Here is a 22,172-nt window from a genome sequence, read left to right on the forward strand (position 1 = left end):
TAAAAAAGACCTGTAAGTCACTCACCACAAAGCACCACATCTACAAGTCTTATAAATACTTCAGATGGGTCAGGCATGATTTATCCTTGCTAAATTTTTGCTGGCTTTTCTCAGTCACTTTGTTCATCTTGTGTCCAAAATTGGTTTCAGAAAGGATTTTCTCCATGATTCTCCAAGGAAAAAAGTGAGACCAGCTAATGTGTAGTTCCCTGAAAAAATCTTGTTTTTTTGAAGATTGGTGTAATATTTGTCTTTGTTCAGTTGGCGACTTTACCTGATCTCCACACCTTTTGAAATAGGAGAGAATAACCTTTCAGCTTCATCAGACAGTCTCTCAGCATCTTCCTACAGATCCCATCTGTCTTCCATAAAACTTGTAAAAGCTGAGATTTCTAAAGAGATCTCTGGCTTAATCCTCTCTCAGTACTCGTAGTTTCTCTCCTTCAATTCTGTGTGTACAAAGGACTACAAAATGTGCTCGTGAAGTCCAGAGACACGTCTGCATCCCCTGTCAGTAAATCTTCTGAGCTGTTCAGCAGCTGGTGTGAATTTTTGTTGTTTATTCTTTTATTGATCATATGGTAGTGGAAGCTCTTCATGTTGTCCATACCATATCTTGCTAGTTCCAAAACCAGGTGAGCTTGGATTTTCCTAACACCATTCCTGCGTATCCAGAGACTTCCTTCTTAGACCTGCTTTCTCCTCCTTTATGCTGTTGTTCTGCAGTGTAGTTCAGTCATGACTTCCCTGTTTAGGTAGATGCCATCTCATGATATATCTGCTTGTTTTCCTGAGTTTTGTGCTTGATGGAGATTGTCCTGAAAGACCTGCTAGCTTACTTGAGCTCTATTTCCCTTCAAAGCTGACTCTCAGGGGATCCCACTGACCATTTCCCTGAACACACTGAAGCCTGGTCTCCAGCTCTCTGCTCGGATTATCACATCTTCACTCAGTTCTTCCTTGTTTTTGTGTAGCAGATACAGAAGAACATCACGCTTGACAGACCCCACAGGTTAACATAGCCACAGAATAACATCTTATTCACTTTGCCCCCAGAGCTTTGTAGTCCTGATCTGCAGTAGGCTATGTCTTTGGTGTCTACATGGTTGTGCAACAATGGGTAGTGATTCAAGGAATGGAAAATGACCACAGTCTTTCTGCAATGGGTCAGCTCTCCTAAAAACAGCCCCAACCTGTTGTAACAGCATAATAAGTGTGCCTTCATTCCTCATGGTCACCCACCACTTAATTTTGCTCTCTGCTAACATGCTGTTCAAACTCAGTTGATTTCAAAGCCTTTCTTTATGGAGCTTGTTCTCCTTCACTGATTATTAGGACCCTTGCCACTTCTGTGAACTTAGATCTAAAGGCAGAGAAGGACTATTTCTGCTGCTGCAAGAAGTCACAAGTTTCTAGCTTCCCTGTCTCAGGAGTCTCTGTCAGCATCTCACTCAGCCATAGCCTTTGACTGTTCTTCCTGCCTTGCATCATGAGCCTCAGGATTTGCCTCTGCATGGTTTCCCTGAAGAGAACTCTAATTTTCTGGTCATCCTTGATTTTTTGGAGGCTGCTCGGCTGGACAGGCTTGTCCACCTAACACTGCTGGGCAATGCACAATCCTGGAGATAAAATTTTGGAATGGTTCATCTCCTCATTCCTTAGCTCTAATAAGGGCTCACTGCATGCCCCAATATTTGTTACCCTCTGATATAGTAAAAATTCATGGAGGTGATCAAAGGATGATGAAGCTAAGAAAGAAGAATGAAGTTCCCAAAGTTCTTTCCACCTAAGAAAAGCATCTCTTATTTCAGTGTTGACTATTACTATATGCTATTTACAAATCTTGTGTCCTTTTGTATAGCTGCATCTGTTCTTTCACTCAGATGCTCAAACCCTTTATTTTTGCTTTTTGGATGGCTGCATATGAGTGCTGTGTGACCTAAAAAAAAAAACCAACCAAAACCAACTGCCCTTTCCTGTGAGGCATGCAATGTAAAATAATCAGGAGGAAATCAAGACAGAAAGTAGAAGTGTGAATGTGGTTGCTGCAGCTGGAGTCATATGGAGAAACATCTGAGAATGAAGTGCCAGATAGAAAACAAGTACGAATACTTTCCATGCCAATAACCAAACAACTATAGACTGTAGAGGGACTACAAAACTACAAAGTAAAACAGAGATTGGAACTGAAGAATTTAAAAACAGGAGGTCTTACAGTGTGGTGTTATCTTTTCTTTTGCTTCTCTTGCTTTTCTATGCACCTGAAAATGTTACAGGATAGACAAACAGATGACCATGGAGGTGAATGACTCTTCAAGTGTAAAGGAAGTTTAGACTGTAAATGCATTTTTAAGAATGGATTTAGCTGTGAAAGAAGCAGCCTGGGAAGGCCCTACAGTGCTGTAACCCCATTAGTCACAGTGGAAGAGGTAAAAGGGCTTGTTAAAACAATAAATGAATGTGGATAAGGGGTGACAGAGAGGTGAAAGCAGCAGCTGCACCCTGGGGGAAATGGACAAACTGGACAAATAGGTTGCAAAAGAGAGAAGGCAATTTTTTTTGTGACTGTCCACCATCTGAATTCCCCCTTATCTGTATTAGCTCAATGTCGTGGTGACCCTCCCTCCAGCAAGCAGAGGGAGGGGAGGAGACTTCCACACTTGTCAGTATTGGTTCTTCAGTCAGATGAGGAGGATGCACTGATATGACACTGGTTATTTTATTAGTATGTGGGTCAAAATAAAATCTGGCAGCAAAGCTTTTCAGAAACCGAGTGAGTACTCCTCTTTCCTGTGATATTGTTGTACAGAGTCTGCAAGGAACCTAGGGTAGTTTGTCTATCTTACACCACTACATGGTGCACTACAGAAAAGCTATTCCTAATTTTGGTGGAACTTAGTGTGGAAGCTCCATTCCCTCTCTCCCTAACCCAACTGAAGACTCATTGACTGCACTAGTTCTGGAGTTTTGTTACCTTCTAATCTATTAATAAAGTGAGTTGACTTTTTCCACCTTAAGGTGCTTGCACTTCAATCACACCCTGCCCCACTTCCCTATCTAACACAGAACTGCAGGGTACTGGATTCTCATGGCCAAGTGAGTTTTACAGAAGTTCTGTGCCAGTGCATGACAGTTCCCTGTGTCTTCTTCCTGCTGCATGAAAAAAGAAATAGTGACTTTAAATATGAATGTAAATCAAGTCTTCTTTTATTCCAAGTGGCTGTTCTTTCAAGCTAATTAAAATAATTCAGATGACTGAAGAACATGTTAATTGACTTAGGATTGCAGTTCAGAAAAAAAAAATATTTCTAGTGGAAAGACTTTTTGGGGTTAAGCCACAATCATAGCATGCAAGACTGTTGAATTCAGCTATTACTGTGCTATGGATTTGCTTCATAACTTTGAGAAATGTCTTCACCTTTCTTCTAAATGTCTGTTTTGATGGTCCATTCCACACTTTGTTTTGTGCATTAAAGTGGAATAGGCTCTTGCACTCAGAGGGTTTAAGAATCTGTCCTTGAGGCTGAAATTCTGGATTTTGTAAGCTAACCTACAGGGCTTGTTCCCAAGGACCTGGAGTTACCTGAGCTCTTGTCTCCTACCTCTCCATGCCTGCCACTCCTTTGTGCCAGCACTGGTGTATGTGCAGCCAGTGTTCATGTGATGAAGAGCATGACTCAAATGAAGATGTAGGTAGGTAGATTTACAGAGCATTTTCTAGGCACATCATTGCCTTAACTAAGTTCACTGGAAAACATTATACAGGAAAGGTGAAGCAAAGCTTGGCTGGGGTTGGACCCATTTGGAGAGTAGGTGGCATCACACCTTTGGCAATGTCTACCACAGAGATTGACTTAGAGCAATTAGAGGACTTTAATACTGAGTTACTGCTTACTGAGGAGACACATGGGCTTCTAAGGAGTTCCCCTGGTAAATGGTCCTATTCTCACACATGTAGATTTCCTTTCAACACTCGATCATCTGCAGCCAGAGTTATTTGGTTTGGTTTTTCATTCCACAAGATACAGGGATTTCCTGCATGTTGTTTTTTCATTAACTGCGTACATGTGTTTGCACTTAATTTTGTCTTGGTGGGATGGTGAATTGAGGGTAATGTGTTGATTTTAAAGCTCACACAGCTACATTTATGTTCTCCATGACATGAGCTTTATATTGCTTTATCTCATTTTTATGTTTATGTAATACAAATCACTACTTCCTCTAGTGTCAAGGAAGATGAAGGTTCGCATTTTTATACACATAGACACAGTTTGTTTGAAGTGTCTCCTTTCTCCAGAATATTTGCATACCTTTGAAATGGATTGCTGAGTGTATCTAGCCTTCAGGTAATGGCAAAGCATGGCTTCATTGAGAAGAACTGGAAATTCTGAATAGCCCCAAGACTTATGTCCCAAAAAAGGGAAATCCTATTGCAAAGTAACTTACTGCTGCTGCGCTGAGTCTGTACCCCACTGAAGTCAGTGATTTAGCTGCAGCAAATTTTGGTTACAGATATGACCAGTTGTCATATATGAAAAACTAGTTTTGTGTGTAATTTCCAATAATGTGTTGCTCTGAAACTGTGTCAGAATTGAAATGTTACTCAAAGTATTGTCTAAAGTTGGGTTCTCTGAGAATATTTCCAAGGATTCTTCTTTTCCTCAAAGTTTTGGAGTATAGGTGAATGATTTTTTAATATGTTTTTCTTATGTCTGATTCTTAGGAGCCACGATCAATCAAGAAGTTACCTACCTTGATTCACTCTGGATTAGTGGCTGTTTATGGCACAGTTGTTTTGAATCATATAGTTCTCTTTTTGGGAACAGATGATGGACAGCTACTAAAGGTAAGCTGAGTGTGGCAGTTCTTCCCTTCTCCGCCAGCTGCTGCTGCTGTTTGAGTGGGTAAATATTTCCTGGTCTATTTGTTTATAAACAAATATGATCCCCGAATGTCTGTTTTTTGTTTGGGAAATAACTGCTGTATGGTCATTTGGAGAGCAAGATAACTTTCAAAAGCAATTATGTACCCTGCTAAAATTCAAGTAAACATTTCATGAAAACACTAATGCCCACAGTATTAATTTACAGACTCAGTTCTCAGTGGAGTTCTCAGTTATTTTGCCTTGTTTCCCTCCTTGCTTTGATTTTTTTAGTAGAAATATTAAATGCTGTTAGATTTTGGAAGTGTGTTTGTTTATTTGCCTGTGTGATGTGAAAAGCTGTCCATTAGAGAAAAAAGTCAAGACTCATTTTGCCTTAGCTTCTGAGTAGTTGACCTATGCTAAGTTAAATCCATTGCTTGAAAGTGAAAGTCAACTTATCCTATTATCAAATATTTCAACCATCCAGTCAAATGTCTTTTATGCTTGAATTTTTTCTGGGTTTTGTGAGAATGTCTTTTTTGCAGTGTAGACATTTCCTGCCTACACTGCAAAGGATGACTCTGATTCATTGTCTTTATTAAGCAGACATTTGGAGAGGAATATAGTAGAGACCTTGAAAAGCCTTGTCCATTTGATTTCATTTTGCTTTTGATAAAGAAAAATGAAATTGAAGTCTTCCATATCTCCTTAACACAGTGGAGACGGTAAACACATCTCCCTTGTTTAGTCATGAAAACCCAATGTTGATGTGCTTATTGACTTGCAAAATGAAGTTTCTGGGGTCTCTGATTCCCTTGAATTCTGTGCAAAGGGTGATGGAAAGCAGTAGAGTTGGGCAAGGTAAGAAAAATAATCATCACAGGTATATATTTAGAGTAGCCACAAAGAAATTTGTGTAAGTTCCTTTTTACTTTATGGGTGTCTGAATGTTAGTTTGTTTTCTGAAGGTCAGTACTTTCTTCTCCATTAATAGGAGTAAAAGGTTGTTGTGTTTTGGGGGTATAGGCATTTCTTCCACATTCAGTTTCAAAATCAAGCAGTAACAGGCTTGGTGTAAGGCATGTTTCATATGCTAAACCAGTGCCAAATTCAGTGCTAAATGTGTCTGGGATGGATTTTGTTGAAATTCTGTTCTTATGGTCTCTTCCTTCATCCTTTTCCAGTGTGAGAACCAGTGCAGTAGGTGAATTGAATCATGGCACAGTAATTCATCTCAGAAACTTTGATGTAACTGAAATTAGGCTTTTGTTTAAGATGTTGAGTGATTATTAAAAGAATATGGGAATAATTTAATTACATATGTTTTAGGCTGTTCTTAATGAGGATATGAAATCTAATTGCCCAGAGGTTTTATATGAAATTGAGGAAGAAACTTCCATTTTCCCCAAACTACGACTTGATCCAGTGAATAATAACTACATCTATCTGTCCTCTGCCAATAAGGTAAGTATGATATGTAATAAAATAATAAATCCATATAAATTCATAATAAAATAATAAATTCATACTGCTTTAACGATTTCTACCACTTTATAAGTGAAGCATGGGTTTGTGTCAGAGTTAGACTTTTAATATACAAACTGCAGTTACCAAGTTTACATCTAGTATCTGGTTACATTGTCTAAGTTAGGGCTGCATTCCTGCAGGGCTTGGAAGGGCTTCTGCTGTCATGGTGCTGCCCAGTATTGCCATGATCCAGCAATACCCTTAATTCCATGCTTATTTTATGCCATTCCGCCAAGAGGGTGTTTGTTTCTGTTTTTCCTGGAGACAGGAAAATGCAGATCATGCAGAGTCAAGCTTAGAAATAGCAAAAAAGCTTGTACACTTTGTGGAGACAAAGCAATCCAGATGTTGGTAGGTCAGGGTGTGCCAGTCAATTAAGGAGTTTTGAAAGTGAAGAAATCTCTTCATGTGAGAGATGGCTTTGAAGCCTTAGTTCTGATTAAATCAGTGATAAAGCTGTAATCAGTGCTAAAATTTCCATTGTCATCAGTTAGGCACAGACTTCTAAAGAGCAAAACAAAAGGACAATAAGAAGTGAGCAATGTGTGTGCATAGTGAGGCCAAGGATTCAGGAGTGGCTGAGAGCTGCTGCATGCACGCAAACGTGTTGGAGCTGCACGTCAAGCAGTGAGCGGCTCCCTGGAGCTGGTGCAGTTGTTGCAGCACATCTTACAGCAGGGCTACTGAGCAGCAATCAGAAAATCCCTTTGTCTCGCCAGCAATGGGAAAGATGGCATTGAAAGCTTAAGGGCTTGCTGTCCATCTTAGCTGAACAGGATTTCACCCAGCACTTAATTACCATCACTTACAATAAAATCACTTTTCTCTCAGTGAATGTAGTGTTTTAGCCCGCTGTTATAGAGTGGGGGTAAGTTGGTAGGAGAACCCCTGACTGATATAAAACATCTATCACAAGTATAGAAGGAATCAAACTCTCAGTCAAAAGTATACATAGATACTCAAAGTAAGACTTGAATTTTCTTTAGCTTTGGTAAAAGACCAAGTTGTTATAGAGGAACAACAGCTTTTAGGAATAAATGCACTTCTCTGATCATCTCTTGGAGCTGAAATAAGCTTCTACATTGTCTTCTTTAAATTGATAGTAATCTAGGATTATGACTGGTTTTGAAATTATTATCTCACACACCTTCAGATAGATTGAATTTTATAATATATGGATGGAAAAAACAGTAAATACTATCTTGCAGGAAGCAGTGTGTTCTTGTTTCTGTTGACAAATATAAGAACTTCTAATTCTTGCAAATTTGTAAAATACGGATTGAATTAGTTTTTCTTACTAAGATCATTAATTCAAATTGTAATTAATCACATTATTTGTATCTGTATTCAGTATTTGTAATCAGCTTTCTCTTTTTCTTTTTCCTTTCCTTTTCTGAAAATGGCTGGCTAGGATATTCAAGCTGAATGTACAAGTATAGATACATACAGTATAGCCACAATTATCTACATTTACTTACTGAAATGGCATTTTCATGCATGCTAAGCAGTTGCATGCGTTTGTTCTAGTGTGCACATGCAGTAACCTGACATGGTGATGCAAACACAGATGCATTTTGTTATGTGCATGCATTTTTGGATGCACCTTCATCAATCATTTAAGTATCTCCATTCTGAGGAGAGGAAAATGGTGTTCTGCTAAGCAGAACATTATTTGTAAAATATACCTCCTTTCTATTATTATCTGTAATTCACTATGCTGATCAGTCTTTCTTGCATTAATCTGCCCATGCTGGCCTTTGAGTAGTAGAACCAAATTTTTATTGTCAGAGGTGTTTAATTATCTGATGGTAAAATACAGCGTGTGTGAAATAGGCTGCCTATTTCTATCCAAAGGTCTTCTGGCAGAGGGGAATCCATAAGGAGACTTCCCCAGAGGGATTGTGCTTGGTTGCTGTCAGATTTTTAATGGTAACCTTCAAGTTCCCAGTTTATGGAGGCTGTATTAATTCAATGTGTTATTGCATTCTTTGGTTTCAGGTGAGAAGAATACTAGTTGCAAATTGCGGTAGATTTGCTTCTGAGCAAGAATGCTTATCTGCAAAGGACCCCTACTGTGGGTGGTGTTCTTTCAATCAAAGGTATCTTTTAGTATTTTAGACTGTCATATGAAAGTAGAGCATTATTAGTCAGTGTACATTTTGACTGGCTTGGGGCTATTCAACATCAAGATTTTATCTACTGATTTTTTGTGGAATCAGTCATAGCCATAAATGTGAGGCACTTGTCATGTGAAAGGGAACTCAACACTCTTGAAAGACTATATAACCCTCAGATTTATGAGATCTACCCATAAAATATATGTTGGGCTAAGAATAATAAATAATTTTGCTTTTAGAAGAGATATTTTTGTTTTCCAGACTGAGAGATAAAATTGTATACTTGTGCTTGAAACAGCTTAATAGCTAATATCTCTTGTATGTGAGAATGAGAAAAAGAGTGCTTAGTTGTCTTTAGTATTGATAGTTCCTTTTTTTGGAAGCACTGACTTTAGTTTAGGTCAAAGGAGAATTTCTTTCTAAATACTTCATTCCCACATTTGAATCATTAATTTTGACACTTACTTTGAAGCAGGTTTGAAATCTATTTTACATCTGGGGCCTGGACTGGAAAAATTCCTGGGTCGTCAGGTCTAGTCTTAGCAATTGAAAGCAACCACACCATGTAAAACTGAAAACTTGCAAAAGACCATCCTAAATTTAGATAGGCTTTTTGTCCTTCCTACCCTGATTCTGCAGCTTCTTGGCAGTCTCATTTTTTGCTGGTAAAAATATGTCTGCTCATTTTCGTCATGTGTATGTTTATGGACAGATTATAGTTACTTGTTCTGCTGTTCACTTCACCTTTGCCTAAATAAGTTCCCCCTCCCTCACACTCACCTCTCCAATGTTTTTGTGAAAGCAGTCTATCTCTATCTCTCTATCTCTATTTCTATCTCTTTCTCTCTGCTTTCATTTTGGTGTGCTTAAACAGTGAACTTCACTAAGGTCCTCTCACATGAGACACTCCTTTCTTACCTCCACTCTAAGAATCCTTGAGTGAAATTTATGCATCCTTTTAAGATAAGGATGGCCAGGACTCAAAGTGTTCCAGAAGAGATTTCAGCTGTGTCTTGCTTAATGTTGTTTAATCAGTCTGTCCAGGAAGCACCTTAGTGTGTTCTGGGATTACAAACGTCTTTTTCATGACAGCATCACATTGATGGGCCACAATCATCCATGATCAAATAATGCCCCCAGGTCCTTCTCTTTCTTTGTTGTATTTCCAGCTCAGGAATTTCCAGTCTACACATATGGGTTGTGAGATTTTTATTGCTGTAGGTAGATGTTCTTGTACTTTATACTTTGAAATGTCATTCCATTTCAAGATTATCCAAGTTTTCCTGTGTGATATTCTTATCTTCCTTTGCATGTTAATGTTCCCAACTCCGTATCATCAGCAGATGTCAACAGTGTAAACTTTCTTTTATGCCAATTCACCAGTGATTAAAATTACAAACTAAAGAGCCTATAAGATGGATTTTTGAGGAATTCCACTAGTATTCTCTTTTAGAGGGTTAATACTACTCATTTTGGTTTGTTACCCATCAGGTGTTAACATGATTTTGCTGAAGATCTGCAACTTTTTATTTGCAAAGATAGTTATTGGAAGAGAGTAGGTATTTATTCAGTAATGCATTTTCTTCAAACTCTCTTTTGCTCCTTTGTTAGAAGCTGTTTATGTTACATTGCTAAGCTTTTCAGGCTTTTAATTACCTTATAAAGAAATTGTAATAACTCTTATTACTCAGTAAATCCCCTGCTTTTGAGGGGAATCACCAAAAGTTTCCGTTTGATTGAAACAGAAATAAATTACACTTTCGGAGAAAAAATGAATTACTATAATATGAGTCCTGTTCAACACCCACATAATTTTTTACTGTTAAATACTTAATGTCATTAAATATTTTGCATTGTGAAGTGACATTTCTGAGTGAAACTTGAAGAAGAGATGATGTTTTTAGCCAGTATTTTAGTCAAAGTCCATGTGTGTCCTCTAAAGCAATGTATTCCATAATAATTTTGAGATCAATGATATGTTTTTGACTTTCACAGGGAAATAAATTTTCTGTAAAATCAAACACACACTCCAGTTTTACATAAAATTTACTAGCGATGCTAGTTCTTCATTTTAAGGACAGTTTGAATTACAATCCAATCCTATAAAAATGTGCGGATCTCATTTCAAGTGAAAACAAAATTAAACAAAATGTTTCTGCTGTTCGTATTTCTACTCTTCCTTCCATAGGGACAAATAATATCTGTTCTCCTTTTCACTTGCCATCATTCAAACTAGTTAGTCATAGCATTTTAAGATTTCTCCTAATATTTATAGATTTTCTGTAGATGAATCAGATTTACCAGAATTATGCTGAAATACAATTCCAGTACAAGATATTGATGTTTTACCTGCATTTTCCATAGGGAAACAACACAATAAATATCTAACATGACCTGAGTTACTTCTGAATGTAGTCAATGTGTGGGACGCCTGTGGACTTCATTCTGGGGTTGGTACATTGGAGAAAGAAGGAAGCCTCAGTTTTCTCTGAAAGCATGTTCTCATTCCATGAGGAATCAGTATGCTTTAGCAGGAGAGAGAAGACAACTGTGTTAGGATCTGTAGTTAACAAAGATCAGTGAAGCAGAGACTTAAGTAAATATGAATGAACCAGTGTCCATAAGTATTGTGTTATGACAGTGAAATAAAAGGAACTCAGTTCCAATTACATAGAGAAATCTTTAGTAGTATGAAGAACTAATTTGCTGTGGAATATTAAAAACATCTTGACTCTGCTTTTTTCTGTACACATATCTATGCATGTCTGAAGTCTGATCCAAGGGTTTCATACCTTATCCCTTTATACTTGTATAAGGTCCCGTTCACCTTTCCAAGAAAGCCAGACTTAATTGCCTGAGTCTCTGTGTGTTAATTTTCAGAATCATGTGGTTCACAAATACTATTTATCTGTTATAGTCATTCAAAATACTTGCAATCAATATCAAATTTCTAAAAATAGGGATATTGCAGAATAATTTCATCTTTAGGTGAGTGGAATTATTTTGCTCTTGGCCTTTGCAGGGCAATTTTGAAAATTTATGCTGAGGGGTATTAGATGTGACTGCTTCCTATGAAAATGGCTGTTCTCCACAGTACACTGTTAGAGTGTTAAAGGTCAGCTTTTAGAGCAACAAAAGATGCTTTTTTCCCCTCACATAAAGACAAGCATGACCCTGGGTCCTGGGTGGCATTACTGGTTTTGCAATTAAACTCTCAGACTGTTCATTGCAGATGAGGGAAACAGGTTCACTGCTTGTGTTCCTCAGGCAGTCTAAGAAAACAAGTAGCTTCTTCCTGGGGCAGTTGTAAATATTCAGCTTGATTAACAGCTTCCTTTTTTAGTATTTCGATATTAGCATCACTGAAATGCATAGACTAACTGAGTGCCAAGTACTGCAGGTGTGTTGCCTTGCACCTTTACCATTATAATCCTCACCCTGTCAGGAACTGTAGAATGTCTTTTGTTTTTCCTCGTTGCCAGCGTGATTTGCCTACCCGTACATATCTGAGAGTGTGGGTTATGCACATCTGTTGATAACGGATCCCATCTTCTGTGGCTCTGAAACTGTGGTGCTGATAAACCTTTGTGAGCTCAGCAGGGTGAAGAGAGATATAAGTGAGACTGAAATTTGCCCTAGCTCAGGCAGTTTGAAATATGTGGTCCCAATTTATTACAGTATCATTATTACCTGAATGTATTCAGATGCAAAGCCCCACCGAGTTCTTGTGCAGCAGGAACTCAGTTTCCTGAGTTAGACCACAAAGGAAGTGACCTTGTGCTTAACTGCATTCCAGTTGCCAACATCTTGATCTGCAGAGAAGATGACTTTATGGTTCCTAAGATTTGTGGGGTTATTTTGGGCATTTTGGAATGTCGTGGATGTTTTTTGTTGAATGTGTTTTTCATTTAGGAGAGAAAACACATTGTTTGTGAATGATGTTTTTGCAGTGAGCTCTCCATGAGGAAGGCCCATACTTTGCAACTAATAACTAATTTCCAGTTTTTAGTGAAGGAATTGTTCATTTAGGCAGATGTCACTGTTCATAGGATTGAATCTATACATGCTTCTGCATTTGGTAGAAGAGTAGAATTAAAACTATTAAATGTTACATTAATTTATAAATATTCAATCTTAGTATTAAGATATATTCAGTTAGCACTTACTTGTCTTTAATTGCTAACTGTGTGAAATTACTTGAAGTTGTTTGAAGTTGCTTAATCTATTAATTGTTCATTAACTGTTGACAGCAGACAGCATTTTAAGGATTCACCTTTCAAACTCATTGTTTGTCCATCTATTTTGTATGACTGTGTTTTCTTTTTCTTATAACATGTGTGATCTTTTTAATATGTGTAATCTTTGTAGTACTCTTGTATCTCAGCATTTCCTGATTCTTCCTTAATTTTTTGTTGCAGTTTGTTTCCTACAGTTTGGCATCTCTAACATTTGTATTTACTTTGAGCTATCCTAATTCTGCAATTCATTTTGTGTTTGAAGACAGAGAAATCTATTTTGAACCTTTTCAAATCTGGTGTTTTTAACCAAGTGCACTGACAAAAAAGGGAAGGATTACCATTCATATCTGTGGGTGACAAAGAAGATTAGGGAAGAGGATGCATCTCATCAACTATGCACATTCATAGTATAGCTCTACATTTGAGCTCTCATCCCTTCTTATTCCCTCTGAAGAGAACAAGCAGTTTCTGTAGTGTGGTTCATTTCATTTTTGTATGAATGTCTAAAACAGGGTAGGCGAATTGTACTCTAAAGAACATATTTCTCCCCCAAAAAAGCATAGAAGGGGCCTGGGGGGCAGTGGGAGGATCAGATCTAGAGCTGTACAATGAAGCATCAAGTTGGGGATGATGACTTCCATCTCAGGCTAGCAATTCCACTGTTACTGGCCAAGCATCTCGTATTTGCTTGAGTCTCATTGACTTACTCAAAACCCTCGAGCAATATCAATGCATTGTAATTAGTTTTGATAAGTAGAAGATTTTACTGATTGTTTTCCTGAAGCTTTTTGCAGTTATAACCATATTCCTGTAAAAAAAAAAAATCAATAGTGTTCCTGAAAAAAATCAATGACTTTAAATAAGTTGAAGTACAGTGTCTGAAGTCAAAGGCATGATAAGGAGGCTAGTATAATTTTATGTATACTTTTAGGTGCACATTAAAAGAAAATTGTACACATTCAAACAGCATAAATGGTTGGTATAACATTTCACATGCACCTGATAAAGATCTGAAAATCCTGCTAAGTTTCCCTGCCAAATATCAGGTATGTACACCCAGTTTTATGTGTGTTTGTTTATTGTGACTTAAAATATGTAATTTTGTTGCTTATTGCAGCTTGTCTTCTTTTGTCACCATGTTCCATATATTAGTTTCTCTTACCCCAACAACTGGCAAACATCTTGGAAATCTCAGTAAACTGAATATGTGAACTAGATAGATCTTCTCCTCCTCTCCTAAGAAAAGTATCCTGAAGCTGTACTTCATGATGTGAAGTAAAAAATTCAAATATTCGTTATGCCAGCTCAGGCAGTGTTTCCAATTGTATCACTGTATCAGCTATTTTAATATTTCCAGTAACTGTATATCAAGTGCAGTATGGGAGTTCTGAGCTTCATAACAAGTTAGAAAACATTCACTGGGATACATATGCTAACACAAATTCTTAAGTGCTTGATATTAGTCTTTACTCTGTCTCTGTTCACAGCACATGCAGCCTTGAATATTTGATTATCAACTATTGTGACTGGCCACTTAATCTGCACGCTATTGTTTCTGATTTCCTGATTGAATACACTAATGTAATCATATTTGTAAAGCACTCTCAGCCAGAAACAAAGGATAATTCATTACAATATAAGTTCTGTTTCGTAATTAAGTGCACTTTGGTAATGGATGCAAACGGTCTCTCTCTGTGAAAATTCTTACTTAAATATTTTGAAGGAATATAACAGCATATAACACAGAAAAATCCTAGTTTTAAAATCCAAAATTATTTAAGATTGCTTGCTAACATACCATACCAATCCACTTAATTTCTGGAAGTAAGAAATGCTGTTACTTTCAGAACTCTTTCTATATTGCTTCTTCAGTTGGGAGAGTCACTCTCCTTTTAGAGTTTACCTAGTGAATTGTCTGCTTTCACCACAAAAATTTTGGTTTTGTGCATTTCATAGTTTGTCGTTTCCTGCAAAGACAAGGTGACGACTTAGCAAGTATAACAAAACACCCCTGTTGTATTCTTGTTTTATTGTTTTATAGGTTGTTGTGACTGCAAATGTAAGCAAAATCCTTACTTTCTGTATGATAAAAATTGTAACAGCTGTTGAAATATTTTATGAAAACGTAGTGCTGAAAAATTCATCCTGTTTCTGCAATCTAACCACTTTGAGGATAACTGATAACGGTATGTTTTACTATTACGTGTATTTAATGCTTATTCACTGTCCTTTAATACTGGGGAGTACAGGCGTAGTGAGTGTGAAAGTACGTAATGCTTTTTATTAAATGCCATTGAAGAAAAATAATTCATATTTTGTCAAGTGATTTGAGTGTACTCACAGTGTTCTTAGTGACTGAAGTTTTGTTAATATGGAATCCTTTGTAGAAGTAATAACACATATTACCCTGTGGCTGGAAGCAGCTTCTTCAGCTGACCCTGTGACAGTGCAGTGCTTTAGCATTAGAATATTTATTTATGTTGTGCTATTAATAACTGTCTAAGGAAACTTAAGGTAAATGCAATGAAAATCAAGCTGGCTGGAGCAATAGAAGCAGTGTTGGTCTAGTGCTTTGCCTTGACAAATTAACCCATCTTAACTCTTCTCTAATCTGCAAACAGAACTTGTTTTTGCAAGAAACAGTAGTAGCATTAATAAGAGGAGAATCTAATTATGAGTGTCTGTACAGTAAATAACCTTAACATTTAATTAACTGTTTCAACCTAACTTAGACACTATGAGAAAATTATTGTGCAATGTAGAGGATTAGCAGAAAAATAGATGCTTCAGGGGCACTTCGGCAGGTACATCCTTTTGATTGATTTCGTTCATCCTTCTGAATTATTGGTTGAATCATTTTGCAATAATCCTTAAACTATTCTGTTTACCAGTGGTTCTCAGAGTTAGATACCTGAGGAGTTTGTATTGGATGCGTGATGCTTCTGATCTGGTTTGTGTATCTAAGGGACGGCTACAAGTTTTAGAACAAGGTGGTAAATTACTGAATGTCTAGACTTTTGAGCTGTTCTTTAGGCTTTGGTCTCAAGGATCGGATCATAATCCTTCACAGTGGAGTCTTGCTTGACTAATAGTAGGGCAGTACATTTCTTCAAGAGTTTATAGAAGCACAAAGCTTTTTTAACAGAGATTGGATTTCTTAAATTTGCTTGTGTTAGCATGCAAAAGAGAGTTTAAATCAAAACTAAGAAACAGATAACAAACACAAGGATTCCCACACGTTCTTAAGTGTCTTGAAGAGGAAACAGAAAATTCAGAAAAATGTCTTGCCTCTATCTCTTCCTCAATAACATAGCCAAAAGAACATGGAATACTGTCCATGAATCAGATTCTCTTACAAAACCTTGGTGTAGGAAGAGGAATGAAATGTTACCAAGTATTTTCAAGGACCTGTTGTTCTGAACAGCTCAGTGCAGCAAAGAGCTCGAGCTCTCTCTCAGAGACCCTTGACCCTATGAAGAAGGTTCTTCGGAATATTTGGATCACAGGGGGCTGTATGGGAAAAACTCCTCCAGCATCACAGAAGTGTTATATGAAGTTCCTGTCCAGCACTGGGAATTGAGAAGGAAAGACTGTCACTACAAGGTGACAGCTGGAGTGATATCCATGAGTATTTTCATCTATAAGCTGTCTTTTGATCTATTAAGCTGTCTCTAAACACTATTAGTGGATTTTAAAGAGGGAAATGTCCTTTATTGACCCAGTCCCAAAAGTCGTGTTTTCTTGTAGTTATGGACTATATAGTTTGGTTCTGTGTCTTCACAGACAAATCCTTTCTGTTAATTCCATTAGCAGGTTTTCAGAGAATAGTTGTTGTGGAAGCCAGCTCACCTTGCCTGTGCTTTGTGCCAAAACTGAACTCTTTGGCAGTGTTAACCAGAGGGCTGTGAGGTTAGCTTGTGCCCGCCAGTATTACTGCCGTCACATGCACCTATGAGCTGAGATGTCTTAGTGGGTAACTCAAATGTGAAGTAACATTGTCTATTTGTGGTATCTCTTGTAACATGACCTCAGTTTCACAAGAGGATACACTTGCAAAATTCCTTTAGGTATGATTTCCTGGAAAAAGCATTTTGAAAATCCCTGCTTCTCAGTGCAGTCTAATGCATTTTAAAAGCTCAGCCCAGACCATACAGAAAATAATAGGTTCCATTAATTTTAACACAGACAGAATCAGGAAACTATATTTGACTGTGTTGTTTTTAAAGTACTTATACAAGCTTAAAAGAAAAGACAGTCTCTGCCAGAAGGAGCTAAATGCCTTACTTGAATTTACTACTCCTAGAAAATATTAGGAGTATATTTTACTTTTTCTGTAGCTCATGGCTTGAGACATTTCTCGTATATTGATTTAGGCAAGTGATTTAGGCAATTATGTGTCAGATTTCTTCTGATAACTAGATTTCTGGAGATGCAAATAGGTGTTTGCGTCTCCAGCATTTCAGAATGTCTGTCTGTACTCACACATATCTTTAAGCATAAAAATGCAATTAGAGTCAAACTCTGCTATCCATTTAGTAAGGTGTTTGAACATATGAGTGGTCCCAAGGGCTGTTTCTAACAAGCAGTTCAGATGGCCTTTGCAGTGAGCGCCCGAGTGCCCTGCTGCCGTGTGGAGGTAGGAGTTACCTACATTAGCAGTGCAGATGTAGCCAAAGATGGCTTTCATCTGAACAGCCTGTGATAAAGACAAAGGTTTCTCTACCTTTGGAAGATAGATACACTTAAAATCTGTGTAACTTTTCTGGATTGAAAAGCTAACTACTTTCTAGCATAGAGAAGTCAAAAAAGTCTGCAAACATGGGTTTCGTTTGATCTCAGGCACCATTCATTTCACAGACTACACATCTGCAGGCACACAGATGAAAGAGACCATGGCTTAAGTGGTATATATCTAATTCTACTGTTCGATGTGGTATTCTGCTCATAAGAGAAGATACTCTTTCATACCACAGCTGCCAGTGAATTGTTGGTATAGTAATTGCTAGCTGAAATAATGGCAAATTGACTCATGCAATCATAAAAGATTTAAATAGGATGAAAATTGCTACTGCATAGATTACAAAAGGAGACTCTGAAACCAAGTGTATGAGACAGAAAGAGAGAGAAGTATAATATGGTGGGGTCTCTTGCATTAGAACAGTCTGTTGTGTTAGAAGACTTGAATTCAGGGTCTGGTTATACCACAGTATATATCACTGTGCTTTTTGAGAGATGATTTTATATCCCTGCTTCACGGTAGCATTTCCTTATCTATATCCTGACAATAACATTACTTTTATTTGTCATGTGGTGATGGCATCAAGCATAATTAATATGTGTGTATAAAGCATTGGCATAACTCGGCTGAAGAGTGCAAGGACAAAATCTGGTTATTTTTATCAGTCAGAAGTGTATGTATGAGAGAAGGTGCATGCCAAGTACAGAACAACTACTTTGAGTTTTCAACTCAAATTATTTTTAAATGGTTATTTCTTGTAATATCCAGCATATACCTAACATGTGCATTTTTCTAGATTGTCTAGTTCTCGAAGCATCACTGTCCTCAAGCTCTTGGAATATCACACAAACATTTCAGTTGAAAAAGTAAGAGCCTGATTCTTGTTAAAGTTCATTGTGGGGTTGATGAGTGTGTGTGTGGGAAAGTGACTATAGTCATTCATCATTCCTTTTTTTTGTATTTATCAAGGAACTACATGTCATTAAAGATAGTCAGATCTTTTTTCTTGTCCCACTTCCTCCTCCTTCTCTTTTTTTTTCTTTTTCCCTTAAAAAGCTACTTCTTCTGATGACTCTTATTTAATGGGACAGTGGAAACTAACTGTAGGAGAGTCATTACAATGACTGAATTTATGACAAGTGCCTGAAGAGATAATAAAGGATGTCACAATGACATTAAAATTCTTTTTGTCCTTGGGTAAAAGGTAGGCCCCTGGTACTCAGTTAAAGGCCTAGATTAGAGGAGTCAAGAGATTCTTTAAAATCACTTTGTGAAGCTGTTCTAAATTAGACCCAGATGCAATTTAAATATGGTCCATAGGTAACATGAATAGAATTAAACCAGAAAGTAACATCTAATCTGCTAATAGGAATAATGAATACCTATTCTTCTTTACACATTATTTTTCAGACTCTTTGTTGAGAGATGGTAGAGGAAGCATTCATGCCCAGTACATGGCCTAACACTTTATGATAGGTGGTTGTTAATATTTAGAAAGATCTGGCTAATATATGCTGTAGGGTAACTACAGCGTTCCCATTCAGAATGCTCCTCCTCTATGCAAAAAGGCTAATTCATTAGCACCTGGGATGAAATAAAACTCTCGTTTTTTGGGAAGTGGCACATCACTTCCCTGTCCCTCGAGGAAGGAGCTGTGTTTCTCTAAATCAGAGCATTTCTCAGCATGTTTGGAGAGTGACTGTGCTGCTCATGGCTCTCTTCCATGTTAATAGAAGCATTGCAAAACGAGATAGGGACAAACTAGTCTTCCAACAGGCATATTTTTTGGTAGATGAAGGCAATAGCAAACTGGCAATACTTTCTAGCACTACACACATGGAACCAAGGTTCAGACAAGCTGGAAAAAAAATCAGTGATGGTTTTCTGCCTTTCAGTAGTTAAAATGTGCTACCTGGCCGCTCATGTACTGGAGGAAATCACCATAAAATGTTACCCAAAGTGTTTCCTCTGCTTCCTGCTTTTTTTTGAAATTAGTGACTCTCAGCATCTCAATACAGATTTTATACTAAATTTCTTCTCAGAATAAGTATAGCAGAACAATAGGCTTGCAGGGTAAATGAACTTTTACCCATTCTGTTGCATGTTTGCTTGGTTGTTCCCATGGGTTTATGCTTTTTTCTGTCACTTGAAATTTGACATTCATGACTGAACCTAGATTGAGTTCCTGTGTCTTACAAAAACTCTGTTTCTGTGTTACCAGCTGCTCACGGTGTATACACAAGGGTGAGTGTGCCAGCTGTGAATGGATACGTGTCTCTCCTGTCACCACCTGCCAGGTGAAGTTTGTTGGGGAAAACTGGAGTCCCCTGTGAAACCTTTTCCTTTTATTTTTTACATCTGAGCAGCACTCTGTCTCTTTTTTATCCTGACATGAAGAAATGCTTATTTTTTTCCAGGATGATTGCAGTGCACCTGCTTCCAAGGGGATGACCACTGTGCAGAAAACAGAGGTTAGTTAGCATTTTAAGATCAGCGTTATTAAGGCTATCTGGGCTGGGGGGAGAAATTTATTTAAAATGAGAGGACTTTGCAGAAAAAATAGAGGTATTGATGAGGAGGCAGTCGTTTACAAAGGGAGGTAATGCAGAATTTGGATTGATACTGTTTTTTCTTAGTGCTCCATTGGTGTTGAAAGGTACCAGCAAAAACTTGTGTTTCAGATGCAGGCATTGAGACAGTGAACACTGCAATTGTCATGTGCCTACCTCTAGATGCAGTGTTTACAGCATTGCTTTAAATGCCAAAGTCCCTGCATGCTGTATTTAGTCACTCCACAGGAGCCAGCATGCTGAGGGCTGGAACATGTGAGCTGACCAACAACAACAACAACAAAAAAAAAAGGAGAACATTTCAGGCTTAATATCTTACCTAGACTTAAAACCATGTTTGAGTTCTGCTGTTATAGACAACTCTGGGAAACTAAGCTTTAGAGTCTCAAACCTCTTCCTGATTTTATGCAGCCAGATCACAGCTTCTCCTGAAACATAGCTGCCAGGGGAGCAGAAGGAAGGGGAGGATGTGCCACCCAGTTTCTGCATAACAGAGAAGTGGCTTGAGGCTGAGTCCAGGAACTGAAATCTATGGGTGTTAGTAAATCTCTAGTTCACACTTTCAGAAAAATTTTCCTTATTTCCAGGCTGTAGACAAAACTGGAGATGGATCCACACAAGCTGGATCACTGGGAGGGAAGAAGTGTCACTAGTGCTGCCAAAGTACCTGCTGAATCTGGTTACTTAATTCTCTACAGAATTCATATAGACTGTATGTGTGCACACAATCTAAATGATTTGTCCAACAGGCCAGCTCTTTGGCCTTCTGATAGTAGGTCAGCCCTTTAACCAGAAGGTTAACCCTTCATTCTTTATGGAACCAAAATGTTTTTATTTTTTCATAAGACTGAGTGATCTTTTTATCTGTGGTTGCTTATGACATGCAGGTGTTAGGAAAAAAATGAGTAGTGGAGGGAGAATTGACTGATGAGTAAGTACATAGAGATTTGCTGCCTACACTTTTTGGTTTCTGCTTTTCTGTGAGTGATGCCTAGTTGTTATAAATAGTGACTGCATTCTTATCTCTAAGTGTTTCATTAGAACTACCCAAAGTTTTACCTCTCAAGACAGGGACTTCTTAAATTCAACTGCTCAGCTGATGTTTCTTAAACAAAATCACAAAATACATCTTATTTTTCTCAGAGATGCGTGGGATTGTAATACATGTGCTTCTGAGCATTCTTATTCTGGATTTGATCTGCATTTAAAGCATTATGCCTAGTGAAAGAGCAGAGGAAATTTTTCTTTGCTCTGCTTCCAAGTGCATTAATTTGACATTAGTAAATAGTTGGAATTGCCTGGGAGATGGCTTTCTTCCACATGCCTTATCTTGGAAAGACAGTGATCGACAAGGCAGTGAAAGCACCAGAGGCAGTGCAAAGGCAGATGTTTATTTAAAAGTGATTGATCCATTCAGAGAGCTTGAAATTGCATTTGAAATCCTGCTCTCCTTTGACTGCTTGTGCTTTAAGGAGAGCATACTGGAGAGTGGAAAAAGAGGATTTGTGTTTTCCCACAAACCCAGCTGAGCATTTAGATTAATATACTTTTTTTCAGTGCCAGTCCCAGCCCTCCTCCTGACTCCAGCTGCTGGTTTCTATGCATGCACCTTCCCCCTCCCCTGCCAGAGCAGCAGCTGGAGTGGTTGGATTGAGTACACTTGGCTAGGGACCTGATTTGGCTGGAAATAACCATTATCTTTCAGCAGGTTATTTTTCATCTGGGCCAGTTCCCTGATCCAGTTCTTCGGGGCGCTGTGTTAGCAATGCAGGAGGGGCTGTGCCAGAGAGGGACTCCCCAGGGTGGCAGACACTGCTTAACCTGGGCTGCTGCCAGATACTTCTCGGAGACCTGCAGCCATGCTAACCACACCTCTGAGGATGTGGCTGCCACAGTTCACACAGCCCCAGGGAAGCATTAGGCTGTCCAGGGGAGAGGGGAGGAGGCCGCAGCTCAGAAATGTGGAACTCTATTGAAGCTGACAGGGCTGTGCTGATTTACATTACCTGAGGACCTGGTGCACGCTTTCTGTTGTGTCTCTTTGTATGTTTACACTTCCATCACATGCCTCACAACTAGTGATTTTTATAAATATTCTTCTGCCTCTCTGCCGTGGCC

General features: G+C 38.1%; 1 protein-coding gene across 1 annotated transcript in view; it reads left to right on the forward strand.

The window, feature by feature from the left end:
- The window catches only part of PLXNC1 (plexin C1), a 69,848-nt gene that overhangs the window by 5,863 nt on the left and 41,813 nt on the right, over positions 1–22,172 (forward strand). The window contains exons 2-9 of the mRNA XM_066319276.1: positions 4,724–4,846; positions 6,194–6,328; positions 8,390–8,490; positions 13,678–13,792; positions 14,788–14,932; positions 18,281–18,350; positions 19,706–19,781; positions 19,902–19,955. Of these exons, the coding sequence (XP_066175373.1) occupies positions 4,724–4,846; positions 6,194–6,328; positions 8,390–8,490; positions 13,678–13,792; positions 14,788–14,932; positions 18,281–18,350; positions 19,706–19,781; positions 19,902–19,955 (819 nt within the window). The remainder of the gene's footprint in view (positions 1–4,723; positions 4,847–6,193; positions 6,329–8,389; positions 8,491–13,677; positions 13,793–14,787; positions 14,933–18,280; positions 18,351–19,705; positions 19,782–19,901; positions 19,956–22,172) is intronic.

Source organism: Sylvia atricapilla, chromosome 5 (genome assembly GCF_009819655.1).
Source record: "Sylvia atricapilla isolate bSylAtr1 chromosome 5, bSylAtr1.pri, whole genome shotgun sequence".
NCBI lineage: Eukaryota > Metazoa > Chordata > Aves > Passeriformes > Sylviidae > Sylvia > Sylvia atricapilla.